This window comes from Amblyraja radiata, chromosome 6, assembly GCF_010909765.2.
Source record: "Amblyraja radiata isolate CabotCenter1 chromosome 6, sAmbRad1.1.pri, whole genome shotgun sequence".
NCBI classification, from domain to species: Eukaryota; Metazoa; Chordata; class Chondrichthyes; order Rajiformes; family Rajidae; genus Amblyraja; species Amblyraja radiata.
In genome coordinates, this window is record NC_045961.1 from 53,717,789 (window position 1) to 53,732,582 (window position 14,794).

At 46.3% G+C, this 14,794-nt stretch overlaps 1 protein-coding gene across 1 annotated transcript in view; it reads left to right on the top strand.

The window, feature by feature from the left end:
* Positions 1 to 14,794, top strand: part of LOC116974718 — a 117,835-nt gene that overhangs the window by 17,365 nt on the left and 85,676 nt on the right. Inside the window, exons 3-10 of the mRNA XM_033023437.1 lie at positions 120 to 173; positions 955 to 1,038; positions 4,151 to 4,216; positions 5,348 to 5,578; positions 7,423 to 7,505; positions 7,615 to 7,707; positions 9,467 to 9,512; positions 11,622 to 11,668. Coding sequence (XP_032879328.1) covers positions 120 to 173; positions 955 to 1,038; positions 4,151 to 4,216; positions 5,348 to 5,578; positions 7,423 to 7,505; positions 7,615 to 7,707; positions 9,467 to 9,512; positions 11,622 to 11,668 — 704 coding nt within the window. The remainder of the gene's footprint in view (positions 1 to 119; positions 174 to 954; positions 1,039 to 4,150; positions 4,217 to 5,347; positions 5,579 to 7,422; positions 7,506 to 7,614; positions 7,708 to 9,466; positions 9,513 to 11,621; positions 11,669 to 14,794) is intronic.

The window sequence follows — 14,794 nt, forward strand, 5'->3', positions numbered from 1 at the left end:
AGTACTGTGATTACAGATCTGTTGCGCTGTTGCCAGCAAGAATTTCATTGTTCTGTTTTAGTGCATATGACAATTAAACATTCTCTATTTTTAAATAATCACTGCCATTTTACTTTCAGATTGAACAGCATGTCTCCTTGACACATCTGAAAAGCATCCAGGCTGCATTTGAAGTGAGTTTACGTCATTTGCTATCAAAGATACAAATTAAATTCAAAGATGTCCCTGGAGAAAGAAACAACATTAAATTAAATGTGCAAGAAAGAACTGCTGATGCTGGTTTAAATCAAAGGTAGATTAAATGTTTAGAGTCATAGTCACACAGCATGAAAACAGGCCCTTTGGGCCTTCACAATGCCGACCAACATGTCCCATCCACACCAGTCCCACCTGCCGGCATTTGGCCCATATCCCTCTAAACCTATCCTATCCATGTAGCTGTCCAAATAGTTTTTCAACATTATGGTAGTCCCTGCCTCAACTACCTCCTCTGGCAGCTCGTGCCATACACCCACCACCCTCTGTATGAAAAGGTTGTCCCTCAGGTTCCTATTAAATCCTTCCCTAAATCTAACTCTCTCTTGAAAACATCCCATGAATTGGCCTCCACCACCTTCTGTGGCAGAGAATTCCACAGATTCACAACGTTATGCTTTCTCCTTCCCGTCCTCTCTTCCAGCTTTCTTCCCACCCGACCTGAAACTTCATCTATCCATAGTTTAAAAAGTACAAAAAGTGCTGGAGTAACTCAGCGACTCAGGCAGCATCTCTGGAGAACGTGGAGAGGGACCTCTGATCTGAAACATCATCTATCCATGTTCTCCAGAGATGCTGACTGAGTCGCTGAGTTACTCCAGCACTTTGTGTCATTCTAGTAAACCTTCTTGTAAGTGGGCGACCTGAATTGCATGCAATACTCCAAATAAGAAATCTGTCTTTGCTTCTGTCTTTCAGGAATCTAGAAACAATGGTAGGACACCGTTGGATGTGGAAGATTTTAAGATGATAATGAAGAAATGCATGGGATATCATGCCATAGTAAGTATTGGAGGATGAGCTTGTATTCACTTATGTACCATGTTAATTTTCCCTATCGTGAGAAGGTTTCACTATCAGTGGGGTGTTTTCCTAGGTCTTCCTCCCAACTAGCAGCAGCTGAACACCCACAACTCAAACAAGCCCTCCACAGAAAGAGTGTAAAATAACCTATTTATACAACACAACCACAGATCAGTAATACGATAAATTGTCAGCAACACTGGGTAACCAGACCACAGGTGACCAGTCTACAGGAACCAGTTATAAGCCACAAATGCTGGAGTAACTCAGTGGGACAGGCAGCATGTCTGGAGAGAAGGAATGGGTGACGTTTCGGGTCGAGACCCTTCTTCAGACTGGTGAAGGGTCTCGACTGGAAACGTCACCCATTCATTCTCTCCAGAGATGCTGCCTGTCCCACTGAGTTACTCCAGCATTTTTTGTCTATCTTTGTTTAAACCAGCATCTGCAGTTCCTTCCTACACAGGTAACCAGTTTGCAGGTAACCGGCCCAGAACTATATGTGTAATTTATGTAGAATTAGACTAAGTGGCACCCGTTGGGTCCCTGTCACACAGGAGGCTTGGTCCCCCAACGCAATATTCCACCACTCACCCATAGCCCCCAACTGCACAGGCGCAGCTCATTTCCCCTCATCCTTAGCATTCTCTCCCCCTCTTCTTCACACTCCCCTCCTCCCCCCACCCCAATCCCTCCCTCACCTCTCTCTCTCCCTCTCCTTTCCCCTACCCTCAGTCACTCCCTCCCTCCCTCCATAGCTCCTCTCCCCTCCCTACCCCCCTCCTATCCCTCTATCCCCCACTCCTCACCTTCCCTATCCCACCACTATCCCTCCTCACCTCCCCCACTGCCCTCTCCCTCTATTCTCCACTCCCTACCTTCCCCTCCCCCCCCTCCACTACTCCACCTCTCCTCTTTATTCCCCCTCCTCTCCCACTGTCCCTCCTCACCTCCCTCTTCCTTTCCCTCTCCTCCTACCCTCCAATCCCTCCCTCCCTCTCCTTTCCCCTACCCTCAGTCACTCCCTCCCTCCCTCCATAACTCCTCTCCCCTCCCTACTCCCTCCTCTCCCTCTACCCCCTCTCCTCCTCCACTCTCCGTCCCCAGGATCTCGAGGTTTCCGCTCCTCTCCCTTCTTGCGAGCATTGGCCATCAGCGTGGATCCTCGGCTCGGCCCAGAAGCACCAGAAGCTATGGCTGCGCCTGAGTGGGGGGGGGGGGGGGGGAGAGAGCGAGGAGAGCGAGGAGAAAAGACGGGGGAAGAGCGAAGGGGGAGCGGGGGGTATCACGGGGGAGGGGGACAGGAGCTGGCGAGGGGGACCAGAGGGGACGGGGCTGGAGCTGCGAGGCATTGTGATGTCAGTGTGTTAGTAACTCACAGCGGGCGCTGAACGCTCTCCTCCGCCGGGATTAGATTCCCCGCTTTCCGTTTGGCAATATATCTCAAGCGCCGGGTCGCTTCCGGTCCCTCCGAAAATTGTGTCCGTTGGAGACTTCCACCGGCCATCCATAGTGTCCCTCAGCTCCAGTAAAGACACGATTGCGCAGGAAGGGGCGGACCATCCCGCAGAGTGACAGGGAATCTGCGCGGAGCTGACTGGCAGGAGAGATCGATCTGCGCACACGCATTTATAAAGATTTTTAAATCTCGCTAACTTTTACAATATGCCACCGATCGGAACAAAACTTGTTGCACTTGCAGCATGGGAGGGCTGGTGAAAAATCGTAGCTGTACCTTACTGTACTTTTGCATTTAGTATAGGTTATTATTGTCACATGTACCGAGGTACAATGAAACGATTTTTAGTTGCATGCTAAGTCATCTATCCATGTTCTCCAGAGATGCTGCCTGACCTGCTGAGTTATTCCAGTTTAGTTTAGTTTATTATCACATGTACTGAGGTACAGTGAAAAGCTTTTGTTGGTTGCTGTCCAGTCAGCGAAAAAGTCTATACATGATTGCAATCAAGCGTCCAATGTGTACAGATACAGGATACAAGGTTTAGCACAAGGTAAAGTCTAATAAAATCTGATTAAAGATGGGCCCAATAGGGAGGGCAGATGGGAAGTCATGACCGCACTCCAGCTGATGAGAGGATGTTCAGTTGCCTGATGACAGCTGGGAAGAAACTGTTCCTGAATCTGGAGGTGTGTGTTTTCGCACTTCTGTACCTCTTGCCTGATGGGAGAAGGGAAAAGATGGAGTGAGCGGGGTGAGACTCATCCTTGATTATGCTGGTGGCCTTGCCGAGGCAGCGTGAAGTGGCAGCACAATGGCGCAGTGATAGAGCTGATACCTTACAGCACCAGAGACCCGGGTTCGATCCTGACTATGGGTGCTGTCTGTGCGGAGTTTGTAAGGTTTCTCCATGACTGCGTGGGTTTTCTCCGGGTGCTCCAGTTTGCTCCCATAATCTAAAGACATGCAGGTTTGTACATTAATCAGCTTCTATAAATTGTAAATTCTCCCTCGTGTGTAGGATGGTGCTAGTGTTCGGGGTGATCACTGGGTTCGGGATGCTCGGTGGGCCAAAGGTCCTGTTTCTGCGCTGTATCTCTGCCATCTAAAGTAAAGACCAGTTCATCACGCAAACCAACCTCCTTTCCAATTACTCCATTTACACTTTAGGCTTTAATTTAGATTTTTTTGTCTCAAAACTTAAAAACTAAAATGTAGTCTAAATTGTAAATGTAGTAAATGGAAGGGAAATTGGTTTGCGTGATGGTCTGGCCACGTCCACAACTCTCTGCAAATTCTTGTGGTCTTGGATGGAGTTGTTTCCAAACCATGCTGTGATGCATCTCAATAAAATGCTTTCTATGGCGCATCTGTGAAGTTAGCAATAAGTGTAGGAAGGAACTGCAGATGCTGGTTTATCGAAGATAGACACAAAGTGCTGGACTAACTCAGTGGGTCAGGCAGCATCTCTGGAGAAAAGGAATAGTTTACATTTCGGGTCAGAATCCTTCAGAAGTTGGCAATAAACTTAAGCTTGAAGTTTCACCTGATTGCATGACTGTGAAGACCTAATTTGAAAATGCCAGTGTTAACCGTTTCTAGTTTAATCAGTTTTACTGTTCTTCGTTCTAGCATGATGACCAAATAGAGGAACTGTTCAGGAAGATTGATTATTCTGCAGATGGTCAGATTGAATGGGTATGTATAACGGCATAACTGCAGAACTGGGCAACTTGGTTATAATAAGTTAATAAATCATAAGAGCAGAATTAGGCCATTTGGCCATCTGGTCTACTCTGCCTTCCAATCATGGCTGATCTATTTTAGGATTCTACACAATGTTGTGATTAAGTGGCGCAGTGGTAGAGTTGCTGCCTTACAGCACCCGAGACCCAGGTTCGATCCTGACTTCAGGTACTGTCTGTACAGAGTTTGTACGTTCTCCCCATGACCACATGGGGTTTCCCCGGGTGCTCCGGTTTCCACCCACACTCCAAAGACGTGCAGATTTGTAGGTTAATTGGCTTTGGCACAGATTATAAATTGTCCGTAGTGTGTAAGATAGCGTTAGTGTGGAGGGATCGCTGGTCAGCGCACACTCGGTGGGCCGAAGGGCCTGTTTCATGCTGTATCTCTAAACTAAACTAGAGACTAATATTATAAATCATTACTTTGACCTCAAAGCCATCCTACTGTAAGTTAATCTAGAATTTATCAGGAATAGTGTTATGCAACTCAGATGACAGGATCTGAACACTGTAGCACAGGAATAAATAGATCATCACAATGTATTTTTAAAAGTTGCAGAGTCAGTAAATCATTTCTGATCATCTTCTCCAGTTACAGTCATACAGCACAGAAACCAACCCTTGGGCCCAACTTGCCCATTCTGACCAAGATGCTCCATTTACACGAGTCCCACCTGCCCGCATTTGGCCCATATCCCTCTAAACCATTCTTATCCGTATACCTGTCGAAATGTATTTTAAATGTTGTCATAGCGTGCGGCACTATCTCCTCTGGCAGCTTATTTACTTTAGTTTAGAGTAACAGTGTGGAAACAGGCGGACCGAGCCCACGCTGACCATCGATCTCCCGAACACTAGTTCTGTCTTACACATGGGCCAATTTATTGAATCCAATTAACCTACAAACCTGCACGCCTCTGGAATATGGGAAGAAACCGGAGCACCAAGAGAAAACCCATGTGATCACAAGAAGAACGTGCAAACTCCATACAGACAGCACCTGGGGGGGGGGGGGGGGATTCTTTTTGATTATGTTTTCGGTGTGCTGGAATAATCCCTTTCCATACCTTTTGTTTGACAGGATGAATTCTGTACATACATGCAACTGAAGTACAAGAGGATTGAGGAGTCTTACGTGCGATCAAAACATGTCTCGTTCTCCCTTCCAGCCACGTTCAGGGAGCTCTCTCATGCTGAGCTGATCCTACGCATTTACTTCACTCCTGACCAGAGCTTCATCATGATGAGAGAAGATGGAACCATCTCCTTCTGGTCAGCCCAGCTCAAACTGAAGCGGAGCAAGAGACTCTTCGTACGTACATTTGGAGCCATGGGGTCATGGAAACAAGTCCATAGTCACGGAAACAGGCCCTTTAGCCAAACCTACCCACGCCAACCAAGATGCCCCATCTACACTAGTCAGTGTCATACAGCATGGAAACGGGCCCTTCGGCCAAACCCGTCCATGCAGACAACATGCCCCATCTACACTAGTCAGTGAGTCATTGTTATATAGCATGGAAACAGGCCCATCGGCCCAAGCTGCCCATGCCGACTAAGATACCCCGTCTACACTGGTTATAGAGTCATAAATTCATACAGCACGGAAACAGGCCCTGCTCAAGCGGCCCATGTTGACCAAGATATCCCATCTACACAAGATGCCCCATCTAAATCTGCTCACCTTTATCCCACATCCCTCTAAACCTTTCCTATCCATGTACCTGTTCAAATGTCTTTTAAATGTTGTTATAGTACCTGTCTCAACTACCTCCTCTGGCAGCTCGTTCCATATACCCACCACCCTCTGTGTGAAATAGGTGCCCCTCAGTTTCCTATTAAATCTTTCTCCCTCTCATCTTAAACCTGTGTCCATAGTTTTAGGTTTATTATTGTCACATGTACCAAGGTACAGTGTAAAGATTTGTTTGTAGGGAGTGGAGAGAATGTGGGATAATATAGAACTAGTGTGAACAGGCGATCAATGGTCAGCATTGCCTCAGTGGGCTATGGGCCTATTTCCTTGCTGTATCTCTAAACTAAACAAGATACTGTGTTTCCCTCCACCTCCAAGCAAATTAAATACCCCCCCGTCTCTTTTCCCCCCCCTCTCCTGTACCCCACCTGATGCACACCCATTTCCCACACATTCTTCCTTCTCCCCGCTCTCGGCTGGCAGAAGGTACAGAAGCTTGAAATCGCACACCACCAAACTCAGGAACAGCTTCTCCTCCTCTGTTATCAGGTTTATGAATGGTCCATCTATAAGCTAGGGTATTGTCGAATTCACCACTATCCCATTGCAGACATTGGAGTTTGTCTATGGAATTGAAGCATTACAATGCTGAGATATTCTGCACTCAGTATCTTCCCCTTTGCTCTACCTATTCCACTTTTTGTTTGAATCCTTGGTCTATCTTTAATTGGACTTTATGTTCCACTAAATGTTGTTCCCTTTATCCTGTATCTGTACACCGTGGACGGGTCGATTGTATTCATGTATATTCTTTCTGCTGACTGGATAGCACACAACAAAAAGCTTTTCACTCTACCTCGGTACACATGACAATAAACTAAACTAAACTAAAGGGCCTGTCCCACGAGCATTCGACTCCATGCGGCAAGCGCGACCTAACGTGGTCGCTTGAGCCGTACGGCCTTGCGGGGCTGGTCCCACTTCGATCGCCGGAGCCGTATGGAATTGTGCGGAGCTGGTCCCGACATCGCGCGGGGCTCCGAAAAACTGACCGTGTTCAAAAATTCCGCGTGGCAATGGCCTGCCAGCCCGCAGCCGCCTCGACGCCGTACGCACCGCCTCGACGGGCGTGCGCAGCGTCTTGAAGCCGTACGCAGCGTCTTGACGCCATACGTCACACGCGAACTTTCCGCGGACTTCGCTCGAACTTCACGTCACTCACTCGACCTCCGCGCGACCCCGCTTACCGGTTTGGTCGCGCTTGCCGCATCCAGGTCGCATGCTCGTGGGACAGGCCCTTAATCGTATCTATGTATGGTATATCTGATCTGTTGGGATAGCATGCAAAACAAAGCTTTTCACCGTACCTCGATATACATGACAATAATAAACCTTAAAACCTAACAGTAAAAGTCGCTGCAATACATCACGACAAAATAAAACATTATTTTACTTTACAGGAGAAGCCTTTTCACCGAAAGCCAAAATGGGTGACTGACTTCACCACCATGTATCAATATAACAAGTTTATTCTCAGCACTGGGTATGGCTTCTCTCTCAGTTTAACCTTAATATGAATTTAATAATTCTGACAATTAATTAATCAAGATGAGGTATTTCACAATCCTATTTTGCATTTCTTTTCAATGTAGAGATCGGGAGATTCAGATCTATGAGCTTTCCACCTTTGAACCGTATTGTCAAATTGCTGGATTGGAAACATGCCCTTTGCAGCTTGACTATTGGTGAGATAAGTTCATAGGTTCTAGGAGCAGGACTAGGCCATTCGGCCCATCAAGTCTTCCTCACCATTCAATCATGGCTGATCTATCTTTCCTTCTCAACCCCATTCTCCTGCCTTCGCCCCATAACCCCTGATACCCTCCTGTGTGTTACAGATATGCTAATGGCTGAGTTACTCCTCAGAACTTGGAGCATAGAACAGTACAGCACCGGATCACGCTCTTTGGCCCACAATGTCAGTGGCGAACATGACACTATTAAACTAATCTCCTCTGCCTGCACGTGATCCATATCTCTCCATTCCCTGCAAATCTACATTCCCGTCTAAAAGTCTCTTGAACACCACCATTGTATCAGCTCCACTACCACCCCGAGCAGCACATTCCAGACCCCCACCAATCTCTGTGTTTAAAAATAAATGACCCCACACATCTACTTTAAACTTTGCCCCTCTCACCTTGAAGCTATTCCCTTAAGTATTTGACATTTGCACCCTTGGAAAAAGATTCTGACCGTCTACCATTTCAGTGCCTCTCATAATTAATGGTAATAGTAATGGCACTCTATTTGTCACATGTGCCAAGGTACAGTGAAATTCATTTTTGTATACAGTTCAGTACGTATCACTATACATAAGCGCATAGATACATCCTAGACAAGCACCTCAGGTACAGTACAAGTGTTCAGCAGTAGTACACTGCGACAGTATACAGAGTCGCCAGTTTGGTGCCATTTTCAAGTCCCAGTTTGTAAGTGCAGGTTTCTTGACTTGACCATGAAGGCCCGTCGTCCTGGCAGCGTTGTCATGGTATCATCCACCGGTGTAAGCCACGTGCGGTCCACGCGCTGGGCCTCTTGGAGCGGTGCCTGATCCAGCCAAGTCTTTATTTGATTTGAGTATAGGAGCAGGGAGGTTCTACTGCAGTTGTACAGGGTCTTGGTGAGACCACACCTGGAGTATTGCGTACAGTTTTGGTCTCCAAATCTGAGGAAGGACATTATTGCCATAGAGGGAGTGCAGAGAAGGTTCACCAGACTGATTCCTGGGATGTCATGACTGTCTTATGAAGAAAGACTGGATAGATTTGGTTTATACTCTAGAATTTAGGAGATTGAGAGGGGATCTTATAGAAACTTACAAAATTCTTAAGGGGTTGGACAGGCTAGATTCAGGAAGATTGCTCCCGATGTTGGGGAAGTCCAGGACAAGGGGTCACAGCTTACGGATAAGGGGGAAATCCTTTAAAACCGAGATTAGAAGAACTTTTTTCACACAGAGAGTGGTGAATCTCTGGAACTCTCTGCCACAGAGGGTAGTCGAGGCCAGTTCATTGGCTATATTTAAGAGGGAGTTAGATGTGGCCCTTGTGGCTAAGGGGATCAGAGGGTGTGGAGAGAAGGCAGGTACGGGATACTGAGTTGGATGATCAGCCATGATCATATTGAATGGCGGTGCAGGCTCGAAGGGCCGAATGGCCTACTCCTGCACCTAATTTCTATGTTTCTATGTTTATATACTTACTATCAGTTTTTGGCCTGTTCTTGTGCTGTGCTGTTGAATATTTTTCTTTAGCTTATAAAATTAGCCTTCCATAATGTAAAGCACTAATATTTCACAGAACTTGTACTTTAAATAAAATGACTGCAGCAAAGCCTTAGGGTTGACGGTTTTATTATGTCAGAATAACACGGTGAGATCTATCTTGCTGTGTGATGCCTTTGAATGTCAGATGCTAAGATTTAATTTGTTTTATTTTCCAGTTCTACAGGGGCTGATGACTGCATGATCTTGTACGGAGATGACCAGGTGAATGTTTAACACTGCATTTAGTAAAGGGTTCTGTGCTGTTGGTAGTTCTAAACACCCCACCCACTGCAAGCAGAGTAACTCTTGTGCCCACAGTAACATTGAGATCTTGCCTAGTAGACCAGTCCACAGCCGACCACTGTTACTCGCTCAATTTATTTTACAGACAAAATTCCACATACATTTCTGCAAGTGAATCACAAACATATGGGCATAGATCACTTAAAATACCTGGGCAGTATTAAACAGGGCCACTGCAAATTAAAATAACATTCAAAAGACATTTGGACAGATATATAGATAGTATAGTTTAGTTTATTGTCACATGTACCGAGGTAAAGTGAAAAGCTTTTTGTTGCGTGCAATCCAGTCAGCGGAAAGACTACGTATGATTAAAATCAAGCCGTCCACAGTGCACAGATACAGGATAAAGGGAATAACGTTTAGTGCAAGATAAAGTCCGATTAAAGATAGTCCGTGGCTCCCCAATGAGGTAGATGGTAGGTCAGGATCACTCTCTAGTTGATGATCAGTTGCGTGATAACAGCTGGGAAGAAACTTTCCTTGAATCTGGAGGTATGCATTTTCACACCTTGCCTGATGGGAGAGGGGAGGAAGGAGTGGCGGGGTGAGACTGGTCCTTGATTATGCTGGTGGCCTTGCCGAGGCAGCATGAAGTGTAGATGGTGGTCAATGGAAGGCAGGTTGGTTTACGTGATGGTCTGGGCTACGACTCAGTGACTTTGTGTATTAAACTGATCTCTGAACAAGTGAAATCTAGGAATAGGATGTTCACTCACACTTAAACCTAGGTGTTAAATTAGTAACTCCGGGTAATTGAACAAGCAATTGACTAAATTACTGTTGTTGTGCATGTTAGTCAGGAGTCGAGAGTGTTGTCTTATGTCACGCAACGGAACAATGAAATTCCTACTGGCAACTGTAAACACAGTACTTAACACACCAAAAAAAAAACAAGTAAAAGAAGTCCTACAAATAAAAAAAACGCAATATGGTCCTAAAACAAAACAAAGCCCGAAGTCCCTCGTACAATCAAGGTAGTTCAGAGTTTAGATGGAGTTCGTAGCGTTCAATAGCCTGATGGTTGTTGGGAAGTTGTTGTTCCTGAACATGATAAGGAGGAACTGCAGATGCTGGTTTGTGCCCACTCTAGATGATGATAGGAGTAACCCAGCGGGTCAGGCAGCATCTCTGGGGAACATGGACAGGTTATGTTTTGGGTCAGGCTCCTTCTTCGTACTGATTGGAGTTGGGGTGGGGGGAGAATGCTGGAAAAGAGAGATGGGGGCAGGACAAAGCCTGGCAAGTGATAGTTGGATGCAGGTGAAGTGGATTGAGTGGCAGATGGGTGGAGTAAGTGACAAAGGCTAGAGGTGAAAAGATGACAAAAGGTTGTTGGATAAAGAGAGAAGAGGGTTGCATTGTAATGCCAGAGGAAAGGATATAATGGAAGGGGACAGAGGGGAGGGGGAGAAAAGGGGGGGGGGGGGGGAGGGTGGACAGTGGGAGGATTGGGTGTGTACTGAGGTGGGAGAGTGAGCACAGGAAAGAGACTGGTGGAGGGGAGCCAGGGGGTGTTAACTAAAATGGGACAATTCAACGTTCATACCGTTGGATTGCAAGCTACCCAAGTAGAACATGAGGGTCATGGATTAATCTGGGTGCTATGTAGGTGTGGGGGGGTGGGGGGGGGGGGGGGGAAGCACTCAGCGTAACAAGGGCGGCACAGTGGCAAGCGGTAAAGTTGCTGCCTTATGGTGCCAGAGACCCGGGTTCGATCCTGACCTCGGGTGTACAGAGTTTGCACGTTCTCCCTGTGACCACGTGGGTTTCTTCCGGTGCTCTGGTTTCCTCCCACGTTCTAAAGACGTGCAGGTTTGTAGGTTAATTGGCTTCTGTAAATTGCCCCTTGTGTATAGGATAGAACTAGTGTGAACAGATTGGGCTAGACTTGGTGGGCTATATTTCTAAACTAAACTAAATTAAACAAACAACATGTCACCATCAGACCAACTCTTCCCCAGAGATTGAACGAATAAAATTAGATATTTATGATGTTTTAAACATTTGAAACTCTTCTCTTTACAGGGCTGTGTGAACATTTTACTTCTATCGTCTGTAGGTGAAACTTTAAGGTTTGTAATGTGTGAGAAGTTGGCAAGTTTCTAAATGTTTCCGTACGGTATTTTTGTATAGTACGTGTTTAGTGAAATATTCTTGTGCAACACATGTAAATGTGTGTCTCATTCTGAGCATAAAAATCACAACTCAGTTTTGAACCGAAGCTTGTGTTTAGATTAGAGAAACAGGTTCTTCGGCCCATCGAGTCCATTCCAACCATCGATCGCCCGTTTATACTAGTTCTTGTTATCCCACTTTCTCATCCACTCGCTTCACATCAGGGGGAAATTTTATAGATGACAATTAACCTACAACCCCACATGTCTTTGGAATGTGGGAGGAAACCCGAGCATCCAGAGGAAACCCACGTGGTCACAGGGAGAATGTGCAACCTTAGCACCCGAGGTCGGGATCGAACCTGAGTTGTTGGGTGTGACTGTAGCGGGCATGGAATCAGTGGGTGCGAAGGGCCTGTTTCCATGCTGTACCTCTAAACTATGCCCTTTAGTCTTTAAATTTTACTTCCGGAGAGAAGGCTCTGACTGTCCACCCTATCTGTGCCTCTCATAATTTTATATACCTCTATCAGGTCTCCGCTCAGCCCCCGACATTCCAGGCTAAAGCATATCTCTCTCAAAAACTGACCAAGTAATGGATAGAAAAGATTTCTGCTTCTTGTTCCCTGTGTCTTCTGCTGTTAACAATGGATGTGAAGAAACTTGCAGCTGACTCGGTGGAATGACTCTGTGGAATGAACTTTCCTGATGAAAGCATAATTTGATAAGTTGACAGCAGACATAAGAGACAGACTCAACATCCATAGAGCCGTATAGCATGGAAACAGCCCATTTGGCCCGACTTGTCCATGCTGGCTCTGAAGATGAAGGAAGGATTAAAATATAGATACATAGAAAATAGGTGCAGGAGTAGGCCATTCGGCCCTTCGAGCCTGCACCGCCATTCAATATGATCATGGCTGATCATCCAACTCAGCATCCCGTACCTGCCTTCTCTCCATACCCCCTGATCCCTTTAGCCACAAGGGCCACATCTAACTCCCTCTTAAATATAGCCAATGAACTGACCTCAACTACCCTCTGTGGCAGAGAGTTCCAGAGATTCACCACTCTCTGTGTGAAAAATGTTTTTCTCATCTCGGTCTTAAAGGATTTCCCCCTTATCCTTAAGCTGTGACCCCTTGTCCTGGACTTCCCCAACATCGGGAACAATCTTCCTGCATCTAGCCTGTCCAACCCCTTAAGAATTTTGTAAGTTTCTATAAGATCCCCCCTCAATCTCCTAAATTCTAGCGAGTATAAGCCGAGTCTATCCAGTCTTTCTTCATATGAAAGTCCTGACATCCCAGGAATCAGTCTGGTGAGCCTTCTCTGCACTCGTCCTTCCTCAGTAATAATGTCCTTCGTCAGATTTGGAGACCAAAACTGTACACAATACTCCAGGTGTGGTCTCACCAAGACCCTGTACAACTGCAGTAGAACCTCCCTGCTCCTATACTCAAATCCTTTTGCTATGAAAGCTAACATACCATTTGCTTTCTTCACTGCCTGCTGCACCTGCATGCCTACTTTCAATGACTGGTGTACCATGACACCCAGGTCTCGTTGCATCTCCCCTTTTCCTAATCGGCCACCATTTAGATAATAGTCTGCTTTCCTGTTTTTGCCACCAAAGTGTAAACCGAGCTGCTGATGAAATGTCTGGAGAAGGGCCCCGACCCAAAATGTTGCCTATCTACGTTCTCCACAAATGCTGCCTGACCCGCTGAGTTACTCCAGCAATTTGCGTCTTTTTTCTGCTCAAGATTCCAGCATCTGCAGTTCCTTGTCCGTCAGGGATGAGTAAAGATTGATTTATTTTGAAAGATCATTTCCTATTTGATTGGCAGCAAAGCCCATGGTTTACAGATGTGAATCAAATACATTTTAGCGTACAGTCATTCCCCCGACTTGGGTAAGGGTTACGTTCCGTGAACACTTGTGTAAGTCAGATTTTACGTAAGTCGGAATCACCATTCCCATCCCCTGCCCGAAATAACTCAGAGTCTGAAGAAAGGTCCCGACCTGAAACGTCGCCTATCCATTTTCTCCAGGGATGCTGCGTGACCCGCTGAGTTACTCCAGCTCATTGCGTCTATCACTGAGAGTATTAATTGCCTCAGCTGAGTCCAGGATACTTTCTGCAGTGTGCGGCCTTCTGGGTAATCACAGCCGCCATTGCCAGCTTGGGTTCCCATGTCACCGTTGGGGCACTTTCTACCAAAGGTCTTATTGCAAGCAAGATAGATCACTCGACGAAAAAGATGTAGTACGGTCATGGGCAGATTCATGGGTAATTTTCGGCCCCATTTCCGTAACCGGCTTCCGTCTCCGCACCAAAGATCCCATAGGATACTAGTATGGAGACGGGAGACGGAAGCCGGTTACGGAAACATCCTCGTAAAAATAAAAGTTATTTGGGAAAAATCTTCTTCTCATTTTCAGAATTATAATTTATTAACACAAACTGTTACTCCGCAACGCTGATTACACTGCGGGTCATGTTGGGTTACGGAAATGGATGAAAAAAAGGCCCACGTTCCGCTCCATTGCGTACTGCACGTCAGCCCACTGCATTTAGCAGGAGTGATCTATCTTGCTTGCTGTAGGATCTTTGCATTCTACGGCGCCCGGCCTTCTGGGTAAACACCTCTGCCAATGCCGGCTTATTTCCCTAGTAAACTTGAGTGATCGTACAGTGTTGTGGAAATTACAAACTGACTTGATTGCACCGGGGACTGAGTACAGCATTATTTACGGAAGTGGGACTTTACGTAAGTGACCGATTGCTTAAGGTGGGGAGTGTCAGCGTGATATCTATGCGCAAAATGTGATGCTCTGGCAATGTGATCTCAGCGCCACCTGCTGCCGAGATCGGGCTTCACAACTGTGACATTCTCTGAAACATAGAAACGTATAAAATTAGGTGCAGGAGTAGGCCATTCGGCCCTTCGAGCCAGCACCGCCATTCAAAATGATCATAGCTGATCATCTAAAATCAGTACCCCGTTCCTGCTTTCTCCCCATATCCCTTGATTCCTTTAGCCCTAAGGGCTAAATCTAACTCCCTCTTGAAGACATCCA